The sequence below is a fragment of the Camelus ferus genome, chromosome 22 (assembly GCF_009834535.1).
Source record: "Camelus ferus isolate YT-003-E chromosome 22, BCGSAC_Cfer_1.0, whole genome shotgun sequence".
NCBI classification, from domain to species: domain Eukaryota; kingdom Metazoa; phylum Chordata; class Mammalia; order Artiodactyla; family Camelidae; genus Camelus; species Camelus ferus.
Genome location: NC_045717.1, coordinates 1266549 through 1290088, shown reverse-complemented (window position 1 = coordinate 1290088; position 23540 = coordinate 1266549). Strand labels below are relative to the sequence as shown.

The 23540-nt window shown below is 45.1% G+C and overlaps 1 protein-coding gene across 6 annotated transcripts in view; it reads right to left on the bottom strand.

The window, feature by feature from the left end:
- Positions 1-542: 542 nt before the first annotated feature.
- The window catches only part of MAPK9 (mitogen-activated protein kinase 9), a 46385-nt gene continuing 23387 nt past the window's right edge, over positions 543-23540 (bottom strand). For 2 of the 6 annotated variants that reach the window (XM_032464876.1, XM_032464877.1), the window contains 8 exons: positions 20938-21076; positions 11325-11490; positions 9845-9916; positions 6485-6667; positions 5353-5477; positions 4171-4234; positions 2809-2880; positions 543-1453 (listed from right to left, as the gene is read on the bottom strand). In XM_032464876.1, coding sequence (XP_032320767.1) covers positions 1311-1453; positions 2809-2880; positions 4171-4234; positions 5353-5477; positions 6485-6667; positions 9845-9916; positions 11325-11490; positions 20938-21076 — 964 coding nt within the window. In that variant the 3' untranslated portion in view covers positions 543-1310. Of the gene's footprint in view, positions 1459-2803; positions 2881-4170; positions 4235-5352; positions 5478-6484; positions 6668-9844; positions 9917-10257; positions 10330-11324; positions 11491-20937; positions 21077-23107; positions 23167-23540 lie in introns of those variants that run through there. The other 4 variants (XM_032464873.1, XM_032464874.1, XM_032464871.1 and 1 more) reach the window with 4 other exon arrangements.

Here is a 23540-nt window from a genome sequence, read left to right as displayed (position 1 = left end):
TTCAGGTGAGCACTTTTAAATCAGAAAACATTCCACAGTTAGTCATTACTCCTCAGGACATTGCCTCCATATCCCTTAGAAGACCTTTCCCAGAACATTCACGGACTTCCCTTAGGAAAAGGAAACGCCTCCCTGAAGTGGAGGGCAACCACAAACAGGCATTCTGAATCAGCTTGCTTCCTGAAACAGGCCAGAGGGGGATGCATGTGGTTTCTTTCAGAAAAGAAACAAAACTGAGTAAGAATGCTGTGTTGGATGAGAGAAATGCTGCCTTGTGAAATCACGTCTCTTACCTCGAGGGACAGAAGGTAAGGAAGGACCCAGTCTGGCCTCAGGCGAAGCAAGCACTTAGTAACGACAGCAACCATCCTTAGCGATCACTGCAAAGTTCTGCTCTACCAGCAGGTGGCGGGTTCAGGAATCTACACGCCATCACATTATTGACACTGGGCACTAGGGGGCTGACGAAGTGGGTGAAGTTCTAGACAGCATTCCCTATTAACCGTAAGTCCAGAAGACCAAGAAAAAGGAGAGGGCGTAGATAGGATTTTAAAGTTATACGTGTCTTAAGCAGCACAAAACAAAACTTAAAATCTTACCATGCAATAAAGCTGAACGTACAATCACCCAGACTAAGACAATCCAGAGAAAACAAAGTGTCCTGGTTTTAGCAGTGGTTATTCTCAGCCCCAAACATGACAAATTTAAGAAAAGTTACATTTTAATTTATTAAATAGATTTAATTATATTCCTTCTGAAATACAAAAGAAAATAATTCATACCCTAAAAGAAAGTAAGATGTGATAATATGATGGCCAATTAATACACATAAATCTGTTTTTTCTGGACAGACGCCAAATCAGTGAAGAGGATTAAGAGACAATTCTAGAAGCAGCACTACCTGGAAGATTATTTGGCTTTTAAATACTGATTTCCAAAGTGCTAGAGGGCAAGTCCAAGCGAGCACTTGCGGTCACATGCATGTAAGTCCCAACAGTTACTGTGGACGAGAAACTGTTACTATTACCACACAACTTAAAAAAAAAAATCACCTATTCTAATTGCTCACCTGAAATGATCTTGAACAAAATCTCTAAAAGTGTAATTTGCGCTTTTTTCTTCAGACATAATCTGCTTTACTTTATAATCTAAGCAAGGCAAGCCTAGTACAGCTGAGTAGGGGCAAGGCATCGTGTTTCTTACATGCAGAACATGGAGTTTTTCTATTTGGTTCCATCAACTCCCAAGCATTTCAGGCCCATGGAAGCGAGAGTTCCTTCACTGATGACAAGCTTGCTATTTCTAACTTATCATCGACAACCTTCGAGGGGTCCCGTCGAGGCGTCCAGACTGCTGTCTGTGTCTGAGGCCAGTGTCTGCTCAGTGGACATGGATGAAATGTCATTGATAGATGACGACTGAGAGGGAGTGGCGTTGCTACTTACTGCTGCATCTGTGCTAAGAAAACCAAATATAATAAAATCTGAGGCACGACATTGCTGCAAATCCAGGCAGTGAGACTTCCGGCCAGTTCTCAGCTCGGTCCTCCTGCAGTTCCCTACACTACCTGTCAGCATACGCAGGGAGTTAGCTGCCTGTATATTTTGATTTTTCCTGGAGTCTTTCTTTAGGCTCAGAATCCCAAATATTCCTCTGTCTTTCCCTGTAACATTCTCTTTTTCTTCTTAGTGGCTAAACATCATATATGTACTCCATGTATTATCATGTTAACTAAAAAAAATACCTACTGGTTTTAAAAAGATATTAAAAGAAAATTGCTAAATTTATCCTAAAACTATTCAAGTGTCACCAGATATTTCATTATAATCATAAAACACTTAGTCCAGGGAAAAAAGCATCAACCTTTGGAGAATTCTTTTGCAATAAAAATACCTTCTAAAATAAGAACTGCATACAAGCAAAAAGATAAAGAGAAAATTTAGCAGACTCTTGCTCATTTTACTTTTGCTTTCTAAATCCCCCAAACTGACACTTTAATAGGATTTAATAGGATGAAACTCTCCTATTTCCTACTATCTAAATTTTAGTCTAGTTTGAGTAAAATTAAAACATCCAGGCTCTCAGAGATCAGTGATACCTCCATGCTTGGTTAATTCATGCTGACATTACATCAGCTCTAGACCCTGGATACACGTGCCATGTTGAATATAAAATTCAAGAGTAAGAAGTAAGCAGCGCACTTTGTACTCACACGTGCGTGTGCGCGCATGTGTGTGCGTGCTTTCCAGTGGGCGTGGAGGTGAGAAAATAAATACAACTAAAAGAGGTCTGTTTAAGGAGGAACTCTCCGGGACACGAGTTAACACCACATGTATTATGTGTCTAATAATCATAAAGTTACCTAATTGTTAGTCAGACTTCTACTACTAAGCAGATCAACTAGATAGATGGGAGAATTACAGGAGCAATTCTCTCAAAAGTGAACCAAACTCTACTTTATCTAGATTCACCTTCGTTTTCTTTTTTAGCTGGGTGGGGCCGGTACCCAGAGGGTCCTGCACACTGAAAAGCCTTTAAATTCAATTTCCTTATCTCTAAACAGAACTGACAGCAGCTGTTGCAAGGATGAAACAAGAGTGTTTGTAACAGTTAGTTTGCTGCCCAGCTCATCAGAAAAATGTTAGCTGCCACCACCTGGACAAACCAAAAAGGGGACGACTACTGCACACGAGGAGTTTTCAAATCCAACACTGGCCAAGTGGGCACGTGACACCCTGCTGCGACTTACAAAAACCCAACAGGGAAAGAAGAATGTTATATAATCAATCGATTAAAGCAATCACTAACCTGAAGGCTGATCCTTTACAACACCATTCTTGCTTCTTTCTTCCCAATCCATGACTTCTTTGTAAATTAGCTCTTCAAACAGAAATGCAAGTTAAAATGCTTTATCAGTTTCTTTGCAACTCTAAATCCTGCTTCTAAATCAACTGGAACCACTCCAAGGGCACTGTGATGTGTTATTTTAAATTGTGATAGACAGTTAATTCAGTTTACCTATACCAAACCAAAACATCCATGTTTGATGCATTTTATTTTTTTCAACCTGACTATCCAGGCAGCCAAAAGGGTAGGGTAGTTCTGGACCGAGAGAGAGAGGGGACTTGGGGAGAGGAGGTGAGAGGAGGGGAGGGAGAGAGGGAAGCACCAGCAAAGTGGCTCTCACAGAAGAGTTTAAAGCAGTGGATGTTCTCACACCTGTTTGCAAGTGTTTTTCTCCATCATTACCTGTGGTTCTCCAAATGTAACCCTCCAGATTGGCCAGAATTAATCCAAGTATCTAAGGTTTTTCTTGGCTTCAACCTCAGTTTTCCTCAATTTTCATTTGTAATAAAAACGAATTACCTATTAAGTAAGCTAATAGGGGGCTCCAAAAATTTTGGTATTCGTGAAATAAAATTAGCACATTGCAAGCACTCAGTGAGGCCTCTGGGCCACGTGTTGCCCAGGCGCGTGGCTGTGTGCACGCTCTGCTGAGTGTGTGCACACGCAGGGCGTCGGTATCCCGATGTCCCAGGGAAGGGGGCCTCGGGCAGGACACACCACCACGCTTGACCTGCGCCAATCACAGTTCCCAATTACTAGTGATTCTGCTTCTTAATGAAAAATTTTTGGTTCAGCCTGTTTATTACTGCTTTAGTTCATTGTGGGTTGTTTGGTTAATCTTATAGTGGTAATAATAACTATTTGCATATTTTTGATCTGCAGTTTTCCCCAGACTCTCCTTTAAAAAAAAAAGAACACGTATATAACTACATGGATTACAAGAGCAGCAGGGGTTTGCGTGACCCCAGCGGGGTCTCCCATGTCTGCTTTATGGGGGCCTGTGGATGGGGGTAACTGAACATCGTGCAGCATGTTATCAAGGTGAGTGCTATACAGCTACTGAGCTTAGCTTACAAGCCAAGACTGCACAACGCAAGACTGCGTGAAAGCCTTTACTTTCTCTTTTGAGATAATATTCAATTCATACATGCTCCTCTCCAATTCTGTTATTTTCAAGTTTTTTTTCTGCTGGGAGGTGGGGAGAGAGAGGGGAAGTGGGCTGCAGGGTCTCCTGCCCCTCCCTTAGGCTATTGTCAAAGCGCGAAAAGCTGCCCCTGTTAAAGGAATGTCATAAGGAAAGGTTGAAATAAATTCTGTCTTTACCTTTCCATTCTTCGATTGCATGTTCTCTTTCTTCCAACTGGGCATCATAAATTTGAGGTGGTGGCTGAAAATTAAATTACAGATAAAATCAACAGTTAAAAAAATAGTGAGGCATGAGGAAAAAGGTAGAATCACTTGTAAAACTTCTTAAATACTTATAATAGGAATGTGGTTTCATTCAATATATAGTTTATTAAAGATTTCTTCATAAGTATGATATTTACATCAGTTTCAGAATCAAAATAATTAAGGAAGAATTAACCAAAACAAAAATAGAGGTATTATGGTCCTCTTAATAATCACACTCTAAGGACAACTGCCCAAATGTAATGGTAAAATTGGCAATCGCAGGCTGCTTCCCAGAGACCCCCCCTGGACACAGCACTGTGCTAGGAAATACAGAAGCCGCAGAACGCACTTCAGGTTTACATTTTTTCCTGTGAGGACTCCCAGATTCAATCCCCAATTCATAAATGGCTGTTCCAAAACTTTGCTTAAAATCACGTGTTTGTAAATTGGATTCTTTTCATACAAAACAATGGTTAAAATGGTGGTTAAATCCATAGGCCAAGACATAAAAATGTGTTCCACTGATGGCACAAAAGAAGCACGCCACTGTGTGGCGATGGCACTTGCCGCTAAAGGTCATCCGCACCAGGGCTGCTGCAGAAGAACACACAGGAGCGTCCAACTCTGAAGTGGAGCGCCCCCCGCAGGTCCCTCTAGGGAGGGACGAGCACACTTGGGATTTTCAGCACGTTTCTCTGGCCTGGCTGGGTGCCTAGACAAGATGACGTAAGAAGGCCCAAGGCCCGGGTACACAAACGGATGCTCAGAAAAGGTGCTGCTATGATCACACGTCATCACCTGCATAAATGAAGACGACTTATATCAACACAGCAAAGCATGTCCGCGCCGAGGTACTCTGAGGGGAGCTCCTGTAACAAGGGTCCCAAAGGGGCTGCAACCCCCATCACACGGCCTTGTTGTAATCCGGATTTCCTTTACATACAGGACTTGCTCTCTTTTTTTTTTTTAACTGAAGTATCGTCAGTTACACTGTGTTAATTTCCGGTGTGCAGCACAACTTGCTGCTCTTATGTAGCCGTTCCAGATGGACAGGAGACCCCGGGAGATGTTGCCCTGCCTCTGCACAGAAGTGTTTTCAAAACAGCTGCTTACCGCTTCTGCTTCGGCCGGGTCATACCAAACAGTAATGTAGGGGTGACGCAGAGCTTCGTCCACAGAGATGCGCTTGTCGGGGTCGATCACTAACATTTTTGACAGTAAGTCTCTGGCTTGACTTGCTAGGGTGAAAACAAACAGTAGATTAATAAACTAATGCTAATCAGAAAAATCACACAACCAAGAACCAAATGCGACAGCACAGACAGAACAAAAATGTATTAACTTGAGACGTTTTGGACAGGTTCAAGGTGATTAGAGTCTTCTTCTTTAAGAGTAGGTCAAGCAGCCACTTTCCCTACAAACCAGGCTTTTAGATGTGCTTTCAGCCTCTGAAGCCGGGAGGGAGGACAGGCCCAAGGCTGAGGAGCCAGGACCAGGGAGGTGCAGGAGCTGAGCTGAGGGTGGCGCTGCCGAGAGCGCAGGCGTGAAGCACAGGCCAGCGCTTTGTCTTGATGTCGTGTCAAAATGAAATTAGGACAGACCTTTTAGGCCACGCAGTGATTTCATATTTGCACAGTACAGAGCACTCCACAGATGCCTCTGCTCTGCCTACCTGTATACAAAGGTGGCAATATACATTTTGCAAAAAATAATTCTAGAGATTAGTAGTTAGAAACCCCCCCCCAACAATTTCAGTGACTCTGCAGGCAAAGGAGGGCTGGGGCTTTTCTGACTGAGGCACAGTTTACCTTGATGTGGAGAGAAACAAATCTCTTCTTTCCCTTAAAAAACATTTTAGTGATGGGCACAGGGAAGGGGAGGAGGAGCCTTTTTAAACTGAGCCATAACATGGTCTGAGTCTTCAGCTGGGCCGGGTACTTTATTCAGGCACTCTTTACATCTGAAGGCTGAATTCCAATTGCTATAACTAGCATGAGTCTTTCAGACTGATGTAAATGTTTTGATTCTGACCAAAGGCTTCAGTTAAGTCATCTTACTGAGGACAAAACTTCTGGGGCTTTAAGCTTTCTTTCCGAAAAGCCTTCATTCTAGCCTGCAAACGACTTTATTTGAGGGTTTCAACTGTTTTGCCTCCCAGCGTCCACAGGTTTGAGAATGCAAACATGAAAAAGTGAAGGCTTCACCCAGATTACGAAGACAAGGACAAGAAAAGAGGGTATCTTACTCTTAATTTTGTCTCGTTCAGATTCTGATGGGAATATCCAATCTGGAAAGAGTTCTTCAAATTTGATTCCAGGATACTTTGGCCTGTTTTCCACGTAATTCCTCACAGTTGGCTGAAGTTTCTTCATGAAGTCTGCCGATGGTGTTCCTAGCTGCTCAATAACTTTATTCCACTGATCAATATCTAAGGAGTCTCTTGAGGAAAATACAACTGAAACGCCTTATATTCATGTTACGTAAAGCATCACCATTCAGAGAGCAATTTAAATTATCTTTATACCTAGCAACAGTTAACTAACCAGGCCACCCCACTGGGTCAGCAGAAGCATTTTGTTTTGTATTTCTTTATTTAAAAAAAATTTTAATGGAGGTACTGGGGATTGAATTCAGGGCCTCGTGTGTGCTAAGCACGCGCTCTACCACTGAGCCTACCACCCTCCCCCCCAAATTTGTGTTGTTACTAAAAAAAAATTTTTTTTTAGCAGAAGTATTTTGAAATACCATTCAAATAAGGTTTGGGTTTCCAAGTTAAGACCATTTAAAAAAACTCTGCATCTTTATAAACTCTGATCACAGTTTACTAAATCAATACAATGAAGTCTATATGCCTTCCCATTCTAGGTCAAAATAAAGTTATCTTGTAACTAAAGAATACCTATGACTGAATGTTTTAACCGTGAAATTAGATAATTACGTGGGCAAATTGAAATCAGCTCTCATACTGAAGCTCCCTAAGGTAGAGAGATCCCCCTAACTCCTCAGTTTACAGCTGGAAGCCAGCCCTGCCAGGCAGTCCTGGTGGCATGGGGCGCACAAGGCAGGGGCAGGAGCCAGGGCTCCGGGCTTTCTGAGACCTCATCACATCCGGTCCCACTATAGTGGGCTTGCACGGAGCAGCGGCAGCTTTGAGAGGTCGGTCGTCTGTTTTACTTGGCGCTGACCATCACTGCAATCGAGGAATGTGTTTTATTTCCTTTCAAAGTATGTCACCTGGGTTTCAGGCTCCATTGTGCCTTAGACACTCATCAGGTGTTGGGTGGGCAGTCAGCCTCCCTCAAGTCCCATCTTCCTATTCATAAACTGTACCCAATACCAGCTTTGCCTCTCACTGGGGGCTTGAGAGAACTGGCATGAAGCATGTGTCAAGTGATTCTGAAACCATAAAAACTATTCGAGAGAATGCAAGCCAGGGGAATCAAATGAACAGTGACTTAAAAAGTGACTGAGGTATGTCTCAGAAAATGAAATGACGTCACTGTGAAAGAACCAAGGGAACAGACACATGTTCCTAAAAGACCCAAAGAGGAGGTCCTCTCACCTCTCACAGTACCTCTCTTCTTGCTGGTGCACTGTCGCCATTCTGCTCTCCCCTGGAGGTTTTCATCACCAATCAAATATGATTTCTTTCCCTCCCATCTTAAAACAAAAGCCACTTTCTTTCGGCTGAACATCTGTGGCTTAGCTACCGTTTCCATTTGCAGCAAAAAAAGAGTGGTCTACACGCGTGTCTCGAATTCCCAGCCTCTCATTCTCTTATCAGCCTTTTCTCCTCTCACCTCATGAACTCTGTGCCCTTCAAGGTTGCCAGTAACCACCCCTCCATTGGTGGTCAGTTCTCAGGCCTCACCTTTTTGACAGAGTCAGGGAGCCTGCTCAGAAACCTGCTTCCTGGCCTCCAGGCTCCGTCGCTCTCTGGGAGGGGCCAGGCCAAAGCTTTCTCTTCCTCACACGCCACATGGGGACAGGAGGTCCTTTTCTACCCCAAGTGACGAATCAAAAGCAAATCTCTGAGAACCACAGTCTGGTTTCCAGAATCTTTTTCTATCCTAGTAGCTTTTAATCTATTGTTTGGAAAACTTGGCAAAATTGTCTTTGTAAAATGATGTTAATCTCTGTGTGTGTTTTGAGAATGACACTGGGTGACCTTACATATAAAATTACTAATTACTCACATTGCAAGATGTTAATATGTAAATTAAGAATTTAAAGTCACTTAATGCACCAACAATTTTCCACACTTTTCATTTCTGTACTTTGTGAAGGAAACAATAAAAAAAAAAAAAGCAAGACACAAAATGAGTAAGAATTGAGTCAAACTGAATGTTAAGTAGATACTTCTTAATTATTTTTTTTTAGAATCTATCAACTTTTCCCTTTTTAAGTGAGTTTATTTGCAAGTTAAAGACCTCCTTATTTACAGTTTGAAACAACTGAATCTAAGGTAAGGCTGTGGGAAGTTGCTAGAAAATTTATTAGAACAAAATAAAATGTTGCATTTAACTTCACACAGAATCTGTGATGTGAAAAATGTCAAGGCAGGTAAATAAAATGGCAGGAATAAAATCTTTTCATTCCTTGTTGGTGTTGTGAAGAAGTTATATTACAAGAAAACCACCCTCATAAAATTATAAAAAACTAAAATTACTTTGATAAAACACATACAAAACATTAAATGCTCAGCTTCATTTCTTGGGAAGAGAACCATCAATCTGCCAACAGACAGAGACCACTTTAAGCTTTCATAACAAAACACAAAATCAAAGACCAACAAAAACAGCAGGTGGTTAGAACACAAATGAAAAACGGGATAAGTGAAGAACCATGTTAGGGTAAAAGATACTGAGATGGAAGAGTACGAGGAATATGAGAAAAGAAAGCTGTTGCGATGATTATGTTATCCATTCTCCTTTATGCTGTGTCATTAACATGATTTGCTGACCATAGTATAAGTTAATTTTTTGCATTTTATGTTTATTTAGACTTCCCCAGTGTGTCACAAAATAACCTTGTAAGTGGATCTTCTGAAATTTTCTGTAAGATGTCAGCGGAGTAACAAACAAACAAAATTTAACATTATTGTTTCCCACAAACTTTTCACTTTAATCTTTTTCATTTATGTCTTACGTAGTGTGCATCAGTTCTTACTTTGGGGGGAAATATTTTGCATCCTGATAACTAATAAAATAGTATTGGATCAAATTACACAAGGATACTGGCCTATTAGATCTAGACAGCAACTTCCTAGATAGTTAAAGTAACTGAATGAACTAAATAAACAGTATTTTCATTTAAATATCAGAATACATTTGTCAGAGTAAATAAATGTCTTATAAGCTATTCTGATAAAATTAAGAACTAATATAAATTGGCTTAACTTAACTCCACGCTTCAATAAAATTGTTACAGGTAGTCAAGTAAAAAAGAAGACAGAAAATTGAACCATTTGGCTTGTGACACTAACTTAACAAACATAATCGAGACTTCCCCAGAACACAGCCTAGAACCGCGACACGTTCCTCTGGAGCGCCCGCCGCCCTCGCTGTCTGTGGGGAGCACGGCCGGGGAGCCCCGGGAAGGATACGGTCAGTGCCTTGGAATATGACACACCCTTTCACCAGCTCTCCCATGATGCAACCCACTGACCAGATATCAACTGAAAATAAAATGAAATGATAAAATTATGAAGTGCCATGAACAAAACAAAGGTGAGGAAAGGAATTCTAACAGGGCGCTAAACACACAAATATGGAAAATAAATTGCTAGCTAAGGGTGGACTTTTCACACCATGTGAAAGATTGCTGACCTCTGTTTTAGCCTTCAGTTTGCAGCAATATGGGCTTTTAATGCCCAAATTCCAATACTTCATGGCTTTAAAAACAAACAAAGCCCCCCAGATAAGAAGTGCCTGTCTCCACAAAACTGTTCCCAGATACACGCCCGTCCCCGCCCCCGGCCTCCGTGGCCAGCGCCGGGTCTCTCCCTGTGAAGGATACAGTCTCTTCCTGGGAACAGGACTTTATGGAGGACCATTTCTGCCATGATGCACCCGACAGACCAGATGTCCACTACCAAACACCAGGTGATTAAAACCAGCCAGAGACCCCCACACGTCTTTTCTCAAACCCCCTCCCAAACAAAGGCAAACCCAGCCTGTCTGTGGAGCATTTGTAAAACATGTACCCCAGAACTCCAGAACGGTCCTTCTACTGTCAAGGCGACGAGGCCTCTTGGGGCAGGCTTGTCTGGGCTCCAGGGGAGGTGGGGCCAGGGCGCCCCACCTTCAGGCCATTCACCCTCTCCTGTGGGGGCCCGGCTGCGCCCCAGGCCTCAGATGCCCAGGCAGAGGGCTAATGAGGGCCTCTGCTGGGGGGGCGGGGTGGGAGAGGCTCCCGTGACACAGGGGACCAGCAGCCCACAGCTGCGGAGTCAGCGTGGGGCACAGGTTACAGAACACCTGAGTAAGCCTGAAGCACAGCTCACTTCAGGTGACTTGGGCGAATTTTAGACTCCTTTTTTCTTTAAACAAGTAAATGTAATTTAGTTCTTTTTGACAAAAGCTAAGTTTCAAAGAGCTGTGATATTGCTAGAGTAAGTTTTGCTGTTAAAAACAAAACTAATTTTACGCAAAAAAGCATGTTGTATTCTTCCATTTACGTAAGTTTGAAAATAAGCAAAACCAACCCACGGCGCTAGATGTCAGGGTCACGGCTTCCCCGGGCGGCCGAGGCCAGAGGGGCCCGGAGGGGCCCGGGTGCTGCTGGCTGCGCGCGTGAGCTCCCACTCAGCTGCACGCTGGCAGTTTGCCCGCTTTTCTGTAGGTATGTCACAGTCGTGATAAACGTTCAAAAATATGAATCCCAAAAGTGAATTTTTAAAGTGAATAATGTTAACCAGTGGAAATATAAAACAAGCGATGTCCTATCCAAGGGCTGTGACAGTCTGCCTATTACACAGGCCCCACGTACACCTCACACAGTTCACGGGAAAGAGGGGACGCTAGGGCTGACCAACAGCGCCATCTCTAAGCACCTCGGCCTCCTCCAGCTCTGTGTGCACTCACCGTTCTCCTTGTAGCCCATGCCCAGGATGACCTCCGGCGCCCGGTAGTACCGTGTCACCACATAGGGGGTCATCATGAAGTTGGTGCACGCTGTGCGGGCCAGGCCGAAGTCAAGGATCTTAAGGGTGCAGTCTGATTTTACTACGATGTTGCTAGGTTTCAGATCCTAGGACGGAAATGGTTTAAATTAATAAAATGGACCAAACAGGCTAAGGAAACAATCTCACATTGCAGAGGGTTTGTGAGGTCAGTGACCACTGCAGTACGAGAGAGGGCTGGGAGGAGGAGGAAAGTTAGAACTGAGCCCTGGATTTTGGAATCATTTCGGAAAATCCTACTCTCAAATGAAACTAACACAGATCAGCCTAGACAGGGAGGATGGTGGCCCTCACCCGTGTGGGAACCTCAACACCCCTTCTGAGAACTCCCACAACCCCTCCCCCTCCCTCCCTTCACACCTGCTCAGCCTTCAGTTCCCAACCGGCTGGCTCTCCCCTCCTGTCCGAATTAGACATAATTACTAATTTAAATGTTTGCTAGTAGCCACCTTAAAAAGAATGACTAGAAATAGGTAAAGTTAATTTTAATAATATATTTTCTTTAATCCAATATATCTTTCATAGTATTACCATTTTAAAATATAACCAACGTATAAAAATTATTAATGAGCTATTTTGCATTCTTTTGATGTTGTTGTTACGGTCTTTGAAATCCAGGGTTTATTTACATTCTGAGTGCTCAGGAGCAAGTGGCCACACTAGCCTACCGAACAGCACAGGGTCAGGATCCTGACCCTGGAATCTTCCAAAGGCGTCTTCTTTTCTTGGAAGAAGAATCCCGTGACCCCCAGCCCCAACTTCCCATCCCTCCGCTGGGACCACCACTCCCCACCACACACACGCCACCCTCCAAGCCCCTCCTCTGCCCCTCCCAGTGCGGCTCTGGGCCGGGAGGCCCTGGCGGGCCCTGGCTGTGCTCTCCGCACGGAGCCTGACAGCGGACACTCAGAGAATGTCTGCCGAGTCAGCAGCACACTCCACCACTCTCAACAACAGCTTAACACCACTTCTGCGGTTTTTCCCTCATTTCTTCACGGCGATCCTCCACGCCCCAGACTCCTCCTCAGGCCACAGGAATCTGACTCTTGCTCCAGTCTGTAAACACCCTAGAAACTGTGACTTTAAATTTTTTTTGGTGGGAGGGAGGTAATTAGATGTGATTATTTACTTATTTTCAGAGGAGGTACTGGGAATTGAACCCAGGACCTCACGCGTGCCAGACAAGTGCTCTGGCACTTGAGCTGTACCCTCCCCGCCGAAACTGTGACTTCTGAACAATCCACACCTATTCTTTTCACAAGTGCTTTCCAATGTGTAGCAGCAAGATCAAACTGCTGCACAGCAAGGCCGGGGAGATCTTTAAGCAGTGTTTCAGGCCCAGCGTCTGGCTGAAACTTTCCAGTTAATGTGTCACCAACAGGCATAGATGTGCTCGAGACAGTGACACCTTCAAGTGTTACCAGGATAAGCAGAAAAACATTTAGAAGTTACGTTAGCTAGAATTACGTTTCATTGGTGCTAAGTGCGTTCTCTTTCCAAACTTCCTGGATTCAGTAAAATATAACTTATAAATATATATTGCTTTAAAACACTGAAAATCCCCAGCAAGCCCCAGGCAGATGCACCAGCCCCTGGCTGGTCCCAGAGCGCTTCCCGACGGGAGGGAGGCCTGAGCGGGGTGCGACCACCTTCACTGTAGCTGCTCTTCTGCACAGAGGAAAGCCAGGAGGCAGCCCCTTCCCATGAGGAGCCAGGGGTGCAGCAAAGGGAAAGCAAACCAGTTTGTTCAGTTTGTTTCTAGCTTCTTTTTTTTTAAATCAAAGAATACGGTAAGAACAGGCATTTTAGAATACAAATTACTAACAGATAAAATAATGCTCCACTCCAAGAAATTTAAACAAACGACAAACAAAAAATCCGAAAACGAGGCACCGCCACGAGTCTCTCTCTGGCCGTCAGGAAAGGAACGGCAAACCCTGTGCTGGAGGGAGCAGCAGAAACAGAGCCCTGCTCACACGGCGGAAGGGATGGCAACAGGTGCTTTCTTTTTAGGAGACTGATTTTTTAACAATTTGAAATGTCTGTACTTTACCGCCCAGCAGCCCCGTGAACTACCACGCAGCCACGTGGACAAGCTGCCAGGCAGCCTGATGAGCTGCTGAGTAAATTAGAAACCACGTCCATCCAGCCACCTGCACCGGTCAGAAGATCGTCCTCCTGCACTGGTTCTGTGGGAACAACGCACTTCACTGCCACCTGCTGGGAAATTACTATATAGAACGCGAACCCGGCTGGGAAAGGTACAGACAGTCGTCGCGGCAGGACTGGGAGTGGAGGCTGCCTCCCGGCACGTGCCAACAGCGAAGTGCCTGAAGAGGTCCCGAGGCTCCCGAGGGTCCCCACATACCCAGCTGCTCTCCCTCAGCCTCCACATGCTACGGCTTTCCAAAGTGAGCTGCACTCGCAGTTTGAAGATGACGAAGTAAAGATGGTTCTGCCCCTTCAAATTCTGAAGACCATCCCAAACAAGGAAAACAAGAAACAAACACTAAAACAGAAACGACACCTAAATTGAGGGGCTTGACCCACAGCGTGGGCATGGCTAATAGCGCGTGGCAGCCTGGGGGCAGCCAGTAAGGGTGCATCTGGAACCAAGAAAGGACAAGAGCGGGGGTGGGGGTTGAGGGCCTCACCCCACAAACCGTCACCATTCCTGGTCAGTGCTCAGGTCCAGAACCCGCTGCCTGAAGAGATGTCCCTGCACACTGTGACAAGAGTCCACTCTGACCACTTACTCAGATGACTACACGTGGGGACAGGAGGCTGAGACATTTGGAGAAGTACTGGACACATGTTCTGAGTGGACAGTGAAAGTCAAAGACCCAGAGCGACATCTTGCCTCCCCTAGCTGGTGGGGGGGGGGGTGGTTGTGGATGCCAGGTAATGAATGGAACTGCTCCAGCTCTCTTTCATCTGTATTATGACACAGGCCCAGGGCAGAGCTGTGGACGGACTTTGCTGTGAAAGGGTTCCGATCCCCTTTCGCAGTCAGTGTGGAAGACAGCACCTGCCCCGGGTGGGCGTTACCCTGCTCTGGCAGCAGCGCCGTGCCCAGCACGGCAGTGCGATCAGGATGCCACCTGGTCGGCTTCACTCTCTAGCATTCACCGAGTTTCTTCAAGGGCTGGACTGGTGAGTTGAGCTGGGACGTGAGAAGGACCACCGTCCTGGCATTCTTTAGGTTTTAACGGCAGCACTGACCTCCTCCATCTCCCCCACCTCCCAGAGTTCCATAATGCTTCTGAGTTACTGTCCTGAGGGGCAGTTTCAGGTTTCCACTCGGCCTTCTCCATCATGATAACTCTTACGTCACAGGCCAAAGAAACCAGTGTAGGGGTCACTCCAACTGTCAAGCATATCAGTTCCAATCACACACTCAGGGACTGGGGACATGACCGCTGGGTGGGCCCATGGACGCAGTGGCCCACTGTGAGCCACCAGTCTTGGACCCCTCAGGAATGAAGTCTGGGTCACCTCCAGGTAAGGCACAGAAACCCGCCGAGGTGATGGCTGAGGGCACAGATGACACAGAAGGGGGAGGACAAGTACCTGCCATGGCCCCGAGGTCAACTGTACTGACAGGAGCTAGAGTTTGTCCCTTCGCCTCAGGGAGGAAGGCCCCCGAGGAGTCCGAGGGGCTGCTCCTGACCTGTGTGGGGAGTAGAGCTGAGGGGCGCAAGGGTGGACGGCAGTGCCATGAAAATGCTTCTTTGGCTCCCCACTGTGGGAAGGCAACTGTAGACACCCCACCGTGGTGCCCTGAGCCCCCGCCCTGCTCATGACAAGGCCAGACATCCCATGGCTGCTCCTGGCCAGTGGCTACAGGACAGCAGACTCTGACAGGCAGCTCTAGAACTCAGGGGCCAGCAAGCTCTCTGAGAGCCACGCTGCCGCCTGCTGCCGGCCCCCAGCCCTCCTTCACGCCCTGCCTGGCCCCCTGCCGGCCTGCCCACCTCCTCTGACTTGCTCCCGCTCTTCTCCCTCACGGGCCCTCTCCCAGTGCACCTCTTGCATGTCTAACGCCATTCCGGTCCACTAATGCCTTCCATGAAAAACTCTGCGTGCTCTATGGGGATGCAAAGTGGCCGGGAGGAATAAATGGCTTGACTGAGTGAAGTAAAATCCAACCTCGGGGAGTGGCCTACAGAGAGGTGATGTGGACCATGATACCTGGGAAGTGCTCAGGTACTCAGAAGGCAGGGGGAGGCAGGGAGCAGGACACAGAGGGGTTTTGTGGGGGAAGGTTCACATAAAAGCCAAGGCCGACTTCCTAGACCCCGACTCCACCCACCTTCTTCACTCCTATTGGCCTATTATCTAGAAAAAATGAAACCGAGTTTCCAGACTCAGGCCCCAGGCACAATGCCAACAGATGTGCTGGTATGAGGCACGGAGGGGACGGGTGAGGGGCCTAGCCTGAAGGCAGGGCACCATGCTGGAGATCTGCATTCTGCCACGTGAGACCCCCAGCCCCACCCGACACAGCCTCTCACCCCAGCAACCAGGCTGACCTCCCTCAGTCATGAGGCTGGAGGAGCCTCTCTAGAGAAACTAAGCGATGCCCACAGAAAAGACCTTCAAACAGAGACACCTGTGGGTGCCCACTGCCCTGGAGAAAACCCCTCATTCAACCATCCCAAACCATGCACTTCCACTTGGGCTTCGAATGCTTCAGTCTTTAAACACACACTGAAAAAAAGAACTCAGGGGAAAGAAAAACAATGCAGGCAGCAATAAAAAGCTTCAAAGAAATTTTATCTTCGTAGAGATGAAAAGTGCCTCCATGCAAGAACAAAATGCTGTTTACAACAGCCAAGACATGGAAGGAACCCAAGTGCCCGTCAACAGACAACGGGATTAAGATGTAGGGTATATATAGACACGAGGGAATATTATTTGGCCAGAAAAAAGAATGAAATACTGCCATTTGCAGCAATGTGTATGGACCTAGAGAATACTATGCTTAGTGAGATAAGTCAAAGAAAGACAAATACTGTATGATATATCACTTGGAACCTAAAAAATAATACCAATGAAAGTATATACGAAACAGACTCACAGATACAGAAAACAAACGTGGTTAACAAAGGGGGGAGGGAAAAGGAGGGAAAATTAGGGGTATGGCATTAACAGATACAAACTATTATATATAAGATAAGACACAGGGAGTTACCATACAGCTAAGGGAATTACACCCATTATTTTGTGACAACCTATAATGGAGCATAATCTGCAAAGAGCCTCACTCACTGTGCTGCACACCTGAAACTAACGCAGTATTGCAAATCAATTACACTTCAATTGAAAAAAAAAAAAAAGAACAAAATGCTACAAAAAGGAACTTTTAAAGATGAAAAAGAGTTCCAACTAACTGGTACTTCAGAAAAGGACAGGATAAAGAACACGTAAAGAAGGCATTCTGAAAGAAATAACACAAATTTCCCAGAACTCTATGGCATACCCTTCCAGACCGGAGTGCCCGCCAAGTGCCTACCACATTAGTGAAAAAATTCCATCTCAAGGCATATCACCACATTTCAGAATATAAGAAATAAAGAAACTTTAAAAAATGTTTCTAGAGATAAAGCAAAACCCAAACCAGGGCACTTGCAAAGGATTAGTAACAACAATGACATCAGAAAGTCCAAAAGCCACACTACAGCGCACTACAGCAGGGCACTGCATTTACAACTCCGAGGGCAACTGATCTGTAACTAAGAACTCTATATCCAGCCAAAGCACTGCTCATGCGATAGAGCAAAGCAGAGAGTTTCAGGTATCCAAGGTCTTGAAAAGTTTACCTCCCAGGCACCACTTCTGGGGAAGCTACTGGAGGATGTGTCCCACCGAAACAAAGCAGTAATCCGAGAGAAAGGGGTCAGGAAGCAGGGACCCCCAACGTCAGAGAAAGGTGGAGGAAATCCCCAGGAGCATGCTGGGGCGAGGGCCAGGATGAGGCCCGTGCATCAGGTCTGGGCGCAGCCAGCCCAGGAGTGAGCAGGACCGCAGCTCCAGGAGACGCTCAAACTGACGAAACAGCTAAGGCACCTGGATGCAGTGAGAGAAGACTTAGACGCCAGGCAGAAAGCGGAGGGTAAATTAGCAATAAGGACCTGCAAAGCCACTCCCTCCTTAAAAAAACAAACCAAACCAAACAGCAAAGGCCAAAACTCTAATAAATAAGAGACAAGAGCTGTTAGCTCTCGGGACAAGAAGGTGAGAGGGGAAGAAATGCAATCATGGCATAAGCACAGGCTCGCGGTGAAAGCTGCCGACAGGTCAGGACGGTGCAGAGCACAATACGGGGCCGACCCAAGCCCGGCTGTGCTGTGCCTGTGCGGGGGGCAGGGAGACAGGAAAGGTGGGGGAAAGGGTCGTGACTGGAGAGAAAGAGCCAGATCGGCACCGCATGTCCCCACTGAAGATCACCAAACAGGGCTCTGAGCATGTGCTGTCAAGACTGCGGAGAGCAGCACCTAAATCACAGCTAAAAGGACGTAAGTAGTTTGCTTCTGGGGAGAAAGAAATTAGAGGGAGGAGGTGGGGCCTCTTTCTAAGTTTTTGTGGAATTATTTGACCCTTGATAAAAATAAAAGACAAACCAACAAGTCATTCAGCAAGTTGAAGAACAATTATCTACCAGATATTCCTATTTTGAAAAATCTAAGTTAAATAGGACATAGGTACAAACAGATATGCTGGTATTAGCATCAGTAAGAAGGCGTGTTAGGATCCACTTTGGAAGGAAACACACCCAGCTGCTACCCCTGGCCTCCTCTGGGGGACAATGCAGGGCTGGGGGACTTCAATCCATTTAATGTTTCTGAATAATACAAGATAAAAGTGGTGGGATTACACATTTTTATTTTCCAAGTAATTAAATGTTATGTTTAGTGTGAAGTCATCTTAGTCATAAGCGTCACTGAACGTGTGTCTCTATGCCTGCGGTACAGCACGTGGGAGAAAGGAAGGAAGAGTTCACAGAACACTGTTAACACGCTGAAGGCTAGCTGCAGTTCGTCACCTCTTGGGGCCTGGAGGGGTGGTGGGTGAGCAAACAGGGGTCTTACCTACCTTTCCCACGATGAGCTATGTGGTACTGTCACAGCAAACACAAACCTGGCAGGCCCACAAATGTGTCAACAGGAAGGCACAAGACAAGCGGAGGGAGACCCAGCAGGGAGGTAAACGGGATGGAGAGGTGCTTGGCGGACCATGCCGGGCAAGCCACAAACTTCTCTGGACCCTATGTGACCTTCTGGTCCGCAGGTGTGGGCCCAAGCTGCAGGGACCTGACGTCCCCTAACACAGGCACAGGTGAGCTGCAGCTTTTACAAGGCCCCCTGGAACGGGTGGACACTGCTTCCCCTCGTGTCTGTGGGCCCAAGAGAGGAGAAACAAGCAAGACAAACCATTTCCTTTAACAAAATTAATAAGGCCCGCCATATTGAAGCCTAGTAATCTGGGAACTTACTCTAAAGCACGGCTGGTAACACAAAATACGTTTAAGAGATACTGAGTGCCTTAGTGCACATAAAGGTCTGCGAATATTTTAGGAAGATAAACAGAATGTTATGCTGGGAAATCTTTATTTTTAATTGAAAAGACCAGTGTTACTGTTTTTCAAGCATATTCGTCAAACAGAATGTATTATTTAAACTGAACACTTGGTGGCAGCAAAGGCTGTATTTTAAGTGGCCAAGGTCAGGGAAACTGTGCCAGGCCCCCAGCAGGCACCGGGAGGGCCAGGGCCGGCCTCAGGCCACAGACCTCACTCAGGCCTCAGGCTCACAATGAGGAGCAAGGGTTCAGCGTCTCTGGGTTGCTGGGCTCTGCAGCCACGTTCGGCCACTGTTCAGTAGCTGTGGTGGAATCAACCTTTCCTGGCACCCACCAGATCCAAAAGAACTCCTACTACTGTGAGAGCAGGCAGAGAGCCAGATATGAGCAGAGAAAGGGGGACACAGACCAAATGGCGGGAACTGGGCAGGAAGGAGGGCCACAGGCCAAATGCAGGAAGCCACACATCATGTGAGCACCAGGGGTCCCTGGGGAGAGAAAGAAGAGCAGGAACCTTTGCGCTGATAAGTGGTCACATCTGGAGGCCAACAGAGAGTGCTCATTATGCCTCATTTCAATAAAATTAGCCTTGTAGATCAGAAGTCCCCATCATGCACCGACGCCATGACACTTCCGATCCAGACTAAATAAAGACAAAATCCCTCCTCCCTTTGGGAAGGTGGAGGTGGGCTGAAAATCAGGGCAGATGACCCCAGACCCCTCCCTCCCTAGTGAATATTATTCTGCCCATTCATTTTTACACCCTGTGTAACCAACTTGCCAGAGAAACTTGGGGCAGCAGCTCCCCTGAGCTGCCCGCTCTCCCTCTGACAGTGTACTATCCACCCTTTAATAAATCCTCACTTCAGTTTTCCACTATGTCTTGTCTCTGAATTCTTTCTGGGACGGGACAAGAACCTGGAACGCCGGTTACATCCACCGGCAACACTACTTCACCGTCAATAATCTCTCTGTTCTTTTTTGTATGAACAGGCTTCACTGTTCTTGTCCCACTATCTTCTTCCCCACACAGACTTTAGTTCAGAGAAAACACGACTTCTTGCTGTTGAAACATAATATCAAAAGATGGTCTGTCAACAAAATTAGTATAGTAATAGTTTAAAGAATGCTAAGAAGGTTTCCAAAAAAACTGTATTATCTCTGCCTCTAGCCTCACTTAATATTCTACTTGTTAAAAAAAAAAATTATCGTGATGTTCTGCTCCCACAGCGGCACAAGTCAAAAAATAACAAAAACTCATAAAACCAGCTTAGAGAATTTCTCTCCCTGGTTTTTAAATATACTCTCCGACAGCACAGGCAACACCATCATTCAAATTCCAGCCCTGGCCTAGCCGAGAAGGAGGTTTGCCTGGACCCTCTCCAAAAGCTCCCAGCAGTATGGCTGGGCTGCTGGACTATAAGGAATGGATATTTGGGCCTTATGGTAATTCACGTAAGATTTCTCAAGCAACTGTATCATGTACTACTTGGTCTCTAACTTTTCCCCATTGCAAATTCAAATTCCTTGCTGATTAAAAATGGGTTTCAAATATGGCAGAACTATTAACAGCATGTGAATCTGGATAAACAGTATTTGGAAGTTCTTTGCCCTATTCTTGAAATTTTTTCTCTAAGTTTTACGTTACTTCAAAAGAAAACCTTAAAAAAAAAAAAAACCCAAGAAGTACTTTTCTGCAGTACTAGACTGAGCAGCTGGCTCACGCCTGCATCCAGGGTTGCTCACAGCAGCCTGGGCAAACCAAGTGTTCCACAAATGTCTTCTCACCTCAATAGCATTTGGAAAGGTAACAAGATTTCATATTTTATTTGGATTTTCAACACTGACACATTTAAAAAAAATATTAAGTTATTTTGTATCTGGAGATTATGACAACAGAATGACTGATTAAAAAATACGGGATCACTACTTACTCTGTGAATTATGCCAGCTGAATGCAGATGTTTAATGCCACAGAGCATCTGGTAAAGAAGGTAGGACATTCTTTCATGATCCAGCTCCATATGAATAACCTGACACAAGTTAGCATCCATTAATTCCATAACCAAATACCTGAGGAAATAAATGATCAGCCATGTACACATGAAAATTATTCAAAATTCCTTTATGGTTATTAAACCAGAATTTTTATGAAACAGTAATAACTTACCACCAAGTCACTGCACTGGCTAAAGGTAAAAAAAAACAAACCAAAAAATTTCTCTAAACATTTATAATGTATCTTGAAAAGAAGCAAATGTATAATGAAACTTTGTAAAAGTTTTCAAAAAATAAAAATAAAGACAACTAACCACAAAATGCCTTTAAAGTTAAACACTAAACAATTTTGATATCAGAGTAAATAGAATCTCAGACATTCAAATTCTCCTACATCTTAACATTTTTGCTATAGGATCATTCTTATCAATATAGAAACCATGCTGTTACTTCTCTCATCTTAAGAAAAATTTTAACCTTACTTCACCCAACCATCCCATATTTTTGCTCTTTGCAAGCAAAACTCCCCAAAGAGGTGTCTATACCTCCCAGCTCCAATCCCCCCCCCCCATTTTTCCTTAACCCGACTTGAATCAGGCTTCTGCCCCGACCACTCGGCTGAAACTGTCCTCAGCGCTCCTGATGGCTCACATGTCGCTAAATCCAGCGGCCAGTCCCAAAGCCCCTGCCGACAGCGCCCTTCTCCTCCCTACACCTTCTCACTGTTGAAGTGCCAGCACTTGGCCCCTGGCCTTCTTTTCTCTAACTGCACTCGCAGGCTTGTTGCCCTCCTCTGGTCTCTGGTCTCTGGTCTCAGGCTTTAAATACCATCCATAAACCGGCAACTCCCAAACGAATACCTTCAACTCAGACCTCCCTCCTGAACTCCAGGCTCACGTATCTAACTGCTTACTTCACAGTTCCACTTGGGTGTCTGAGAGACATCCTGAAGTCCAAGTCCAAAACTGAGCTCTTGGTTCTACCTTACCCCGCTATCTGTTCTTCCTGCAGCCTTCCTCATCTCAGTTGAGAGCACTTTTATCTTTCCAGTGCTCAAGCCGAAACTCCAGGTGGTGTTCCCAACTTCTCTTTCGTGCACACCACACATCCTCTCTAAGAGCAAACATTATGAATCCACCTTCAAAACAGCTTCAGCATCCAGTCTCTGACCTTTACCGTCACCACTGCCCTTCTGGTCTAAAAGCAGCCGCCATCTATCTCACCAGAACTGCCACAGGAGCCTCCTGACTGGTCCTCTGTGCCCTACTGCTTATAGTGGGTTCTCAGCCCAGAAACCCTTCAAATGTCACCGATCCAGTGAGGTCCTTCCCCAGCCACCCTACTTAAAGCTGCAGCCTGGCTCCCAACGCCCAGCACTTCTGACCCCTCACCCGGCTCCGCGGCTCCCACAGCGCAGCCACATCCTGAGGAATGACACCATCTCTGTATTTGTTGTGCTGACTGTCTATCTTCCCTGGCTTTCCTGCAAGCTCTGGGAAGGAGAATGACCACCTGCAATTCTTCAGTAATAAAAGAGGTTTTGCCTGTTTTGGTCACTAAGGTATGACAAGTCCAAGGGAGTGCCCAGCACGTGGCTGGCAATCAAAGACTTGCTGCATGAAGGAACACATCAATAAACTTAGGATGAAGTTGGGCGTTATATCTCAATAACAAATCAATACTTCGTTGTTAGTTAAGACAATTCTATTTCAGATTTTGGAAACACAATATTTAATGACTTACCCATTTCAAATAATAATTGTAAACATCTGGACCCTGTAGGGGATTGTACTCCTGGCTTTCAGGGGATTGGAGAAAAACATTGCACATTTCAGTAAAGCATCAGCAGGACTAATGGCACTACCTGCGCTGAAGAATTATTTTCATCAGCCTTTATCCGTTATTGAAATGATAACTATCCAGGCATAAATAGTTGAATATTACTACCCATTTTCCTTAATATTTCTCTTCCACAGAGAAAAGTGGCTAAAATATTAAAAATGTTACTGCCGCCTACATCTCCTAAGTAAAAAAAGCAGTTATTTTCTTTTCTAAACTTTTGGTCTTTGATTCACAGTGTATTTACTGAATAAAAATGATACTTACACATCTTGAAATTCTTCTAGAGTTTTTTGTGGTGTAAACACATTTAACAAACTAATTATCTGAAAAGAGAAAATTATACCTCAGCATGTCAAATGCCTCTGCTTGATTATAAAAGTCAAGTTTAACATTAAAATGTACTCAAACTGGAAAAAAACTACAGTAGAGCTCAGTATTTATCACTGTTGTTACTTTTACCAAAACGTTCTGTCACATGGAATTTGAAAAAGGTTAAATGATTAGGATTCTCACCTTGGAAATAAGATGTACTTTTAATCAAATCACTTTTATGTGTCCCCAGTAACTTAGTATTATAGAATTTTAACATATAATGTCTTTCCGGCTCTGAACATAAAAAAATAGCAATTACTGGTAGAAAACCACTAAATAAAGCAGTATGTTAACTCTAAACTTAAACACAATGTCCAAATTTCTA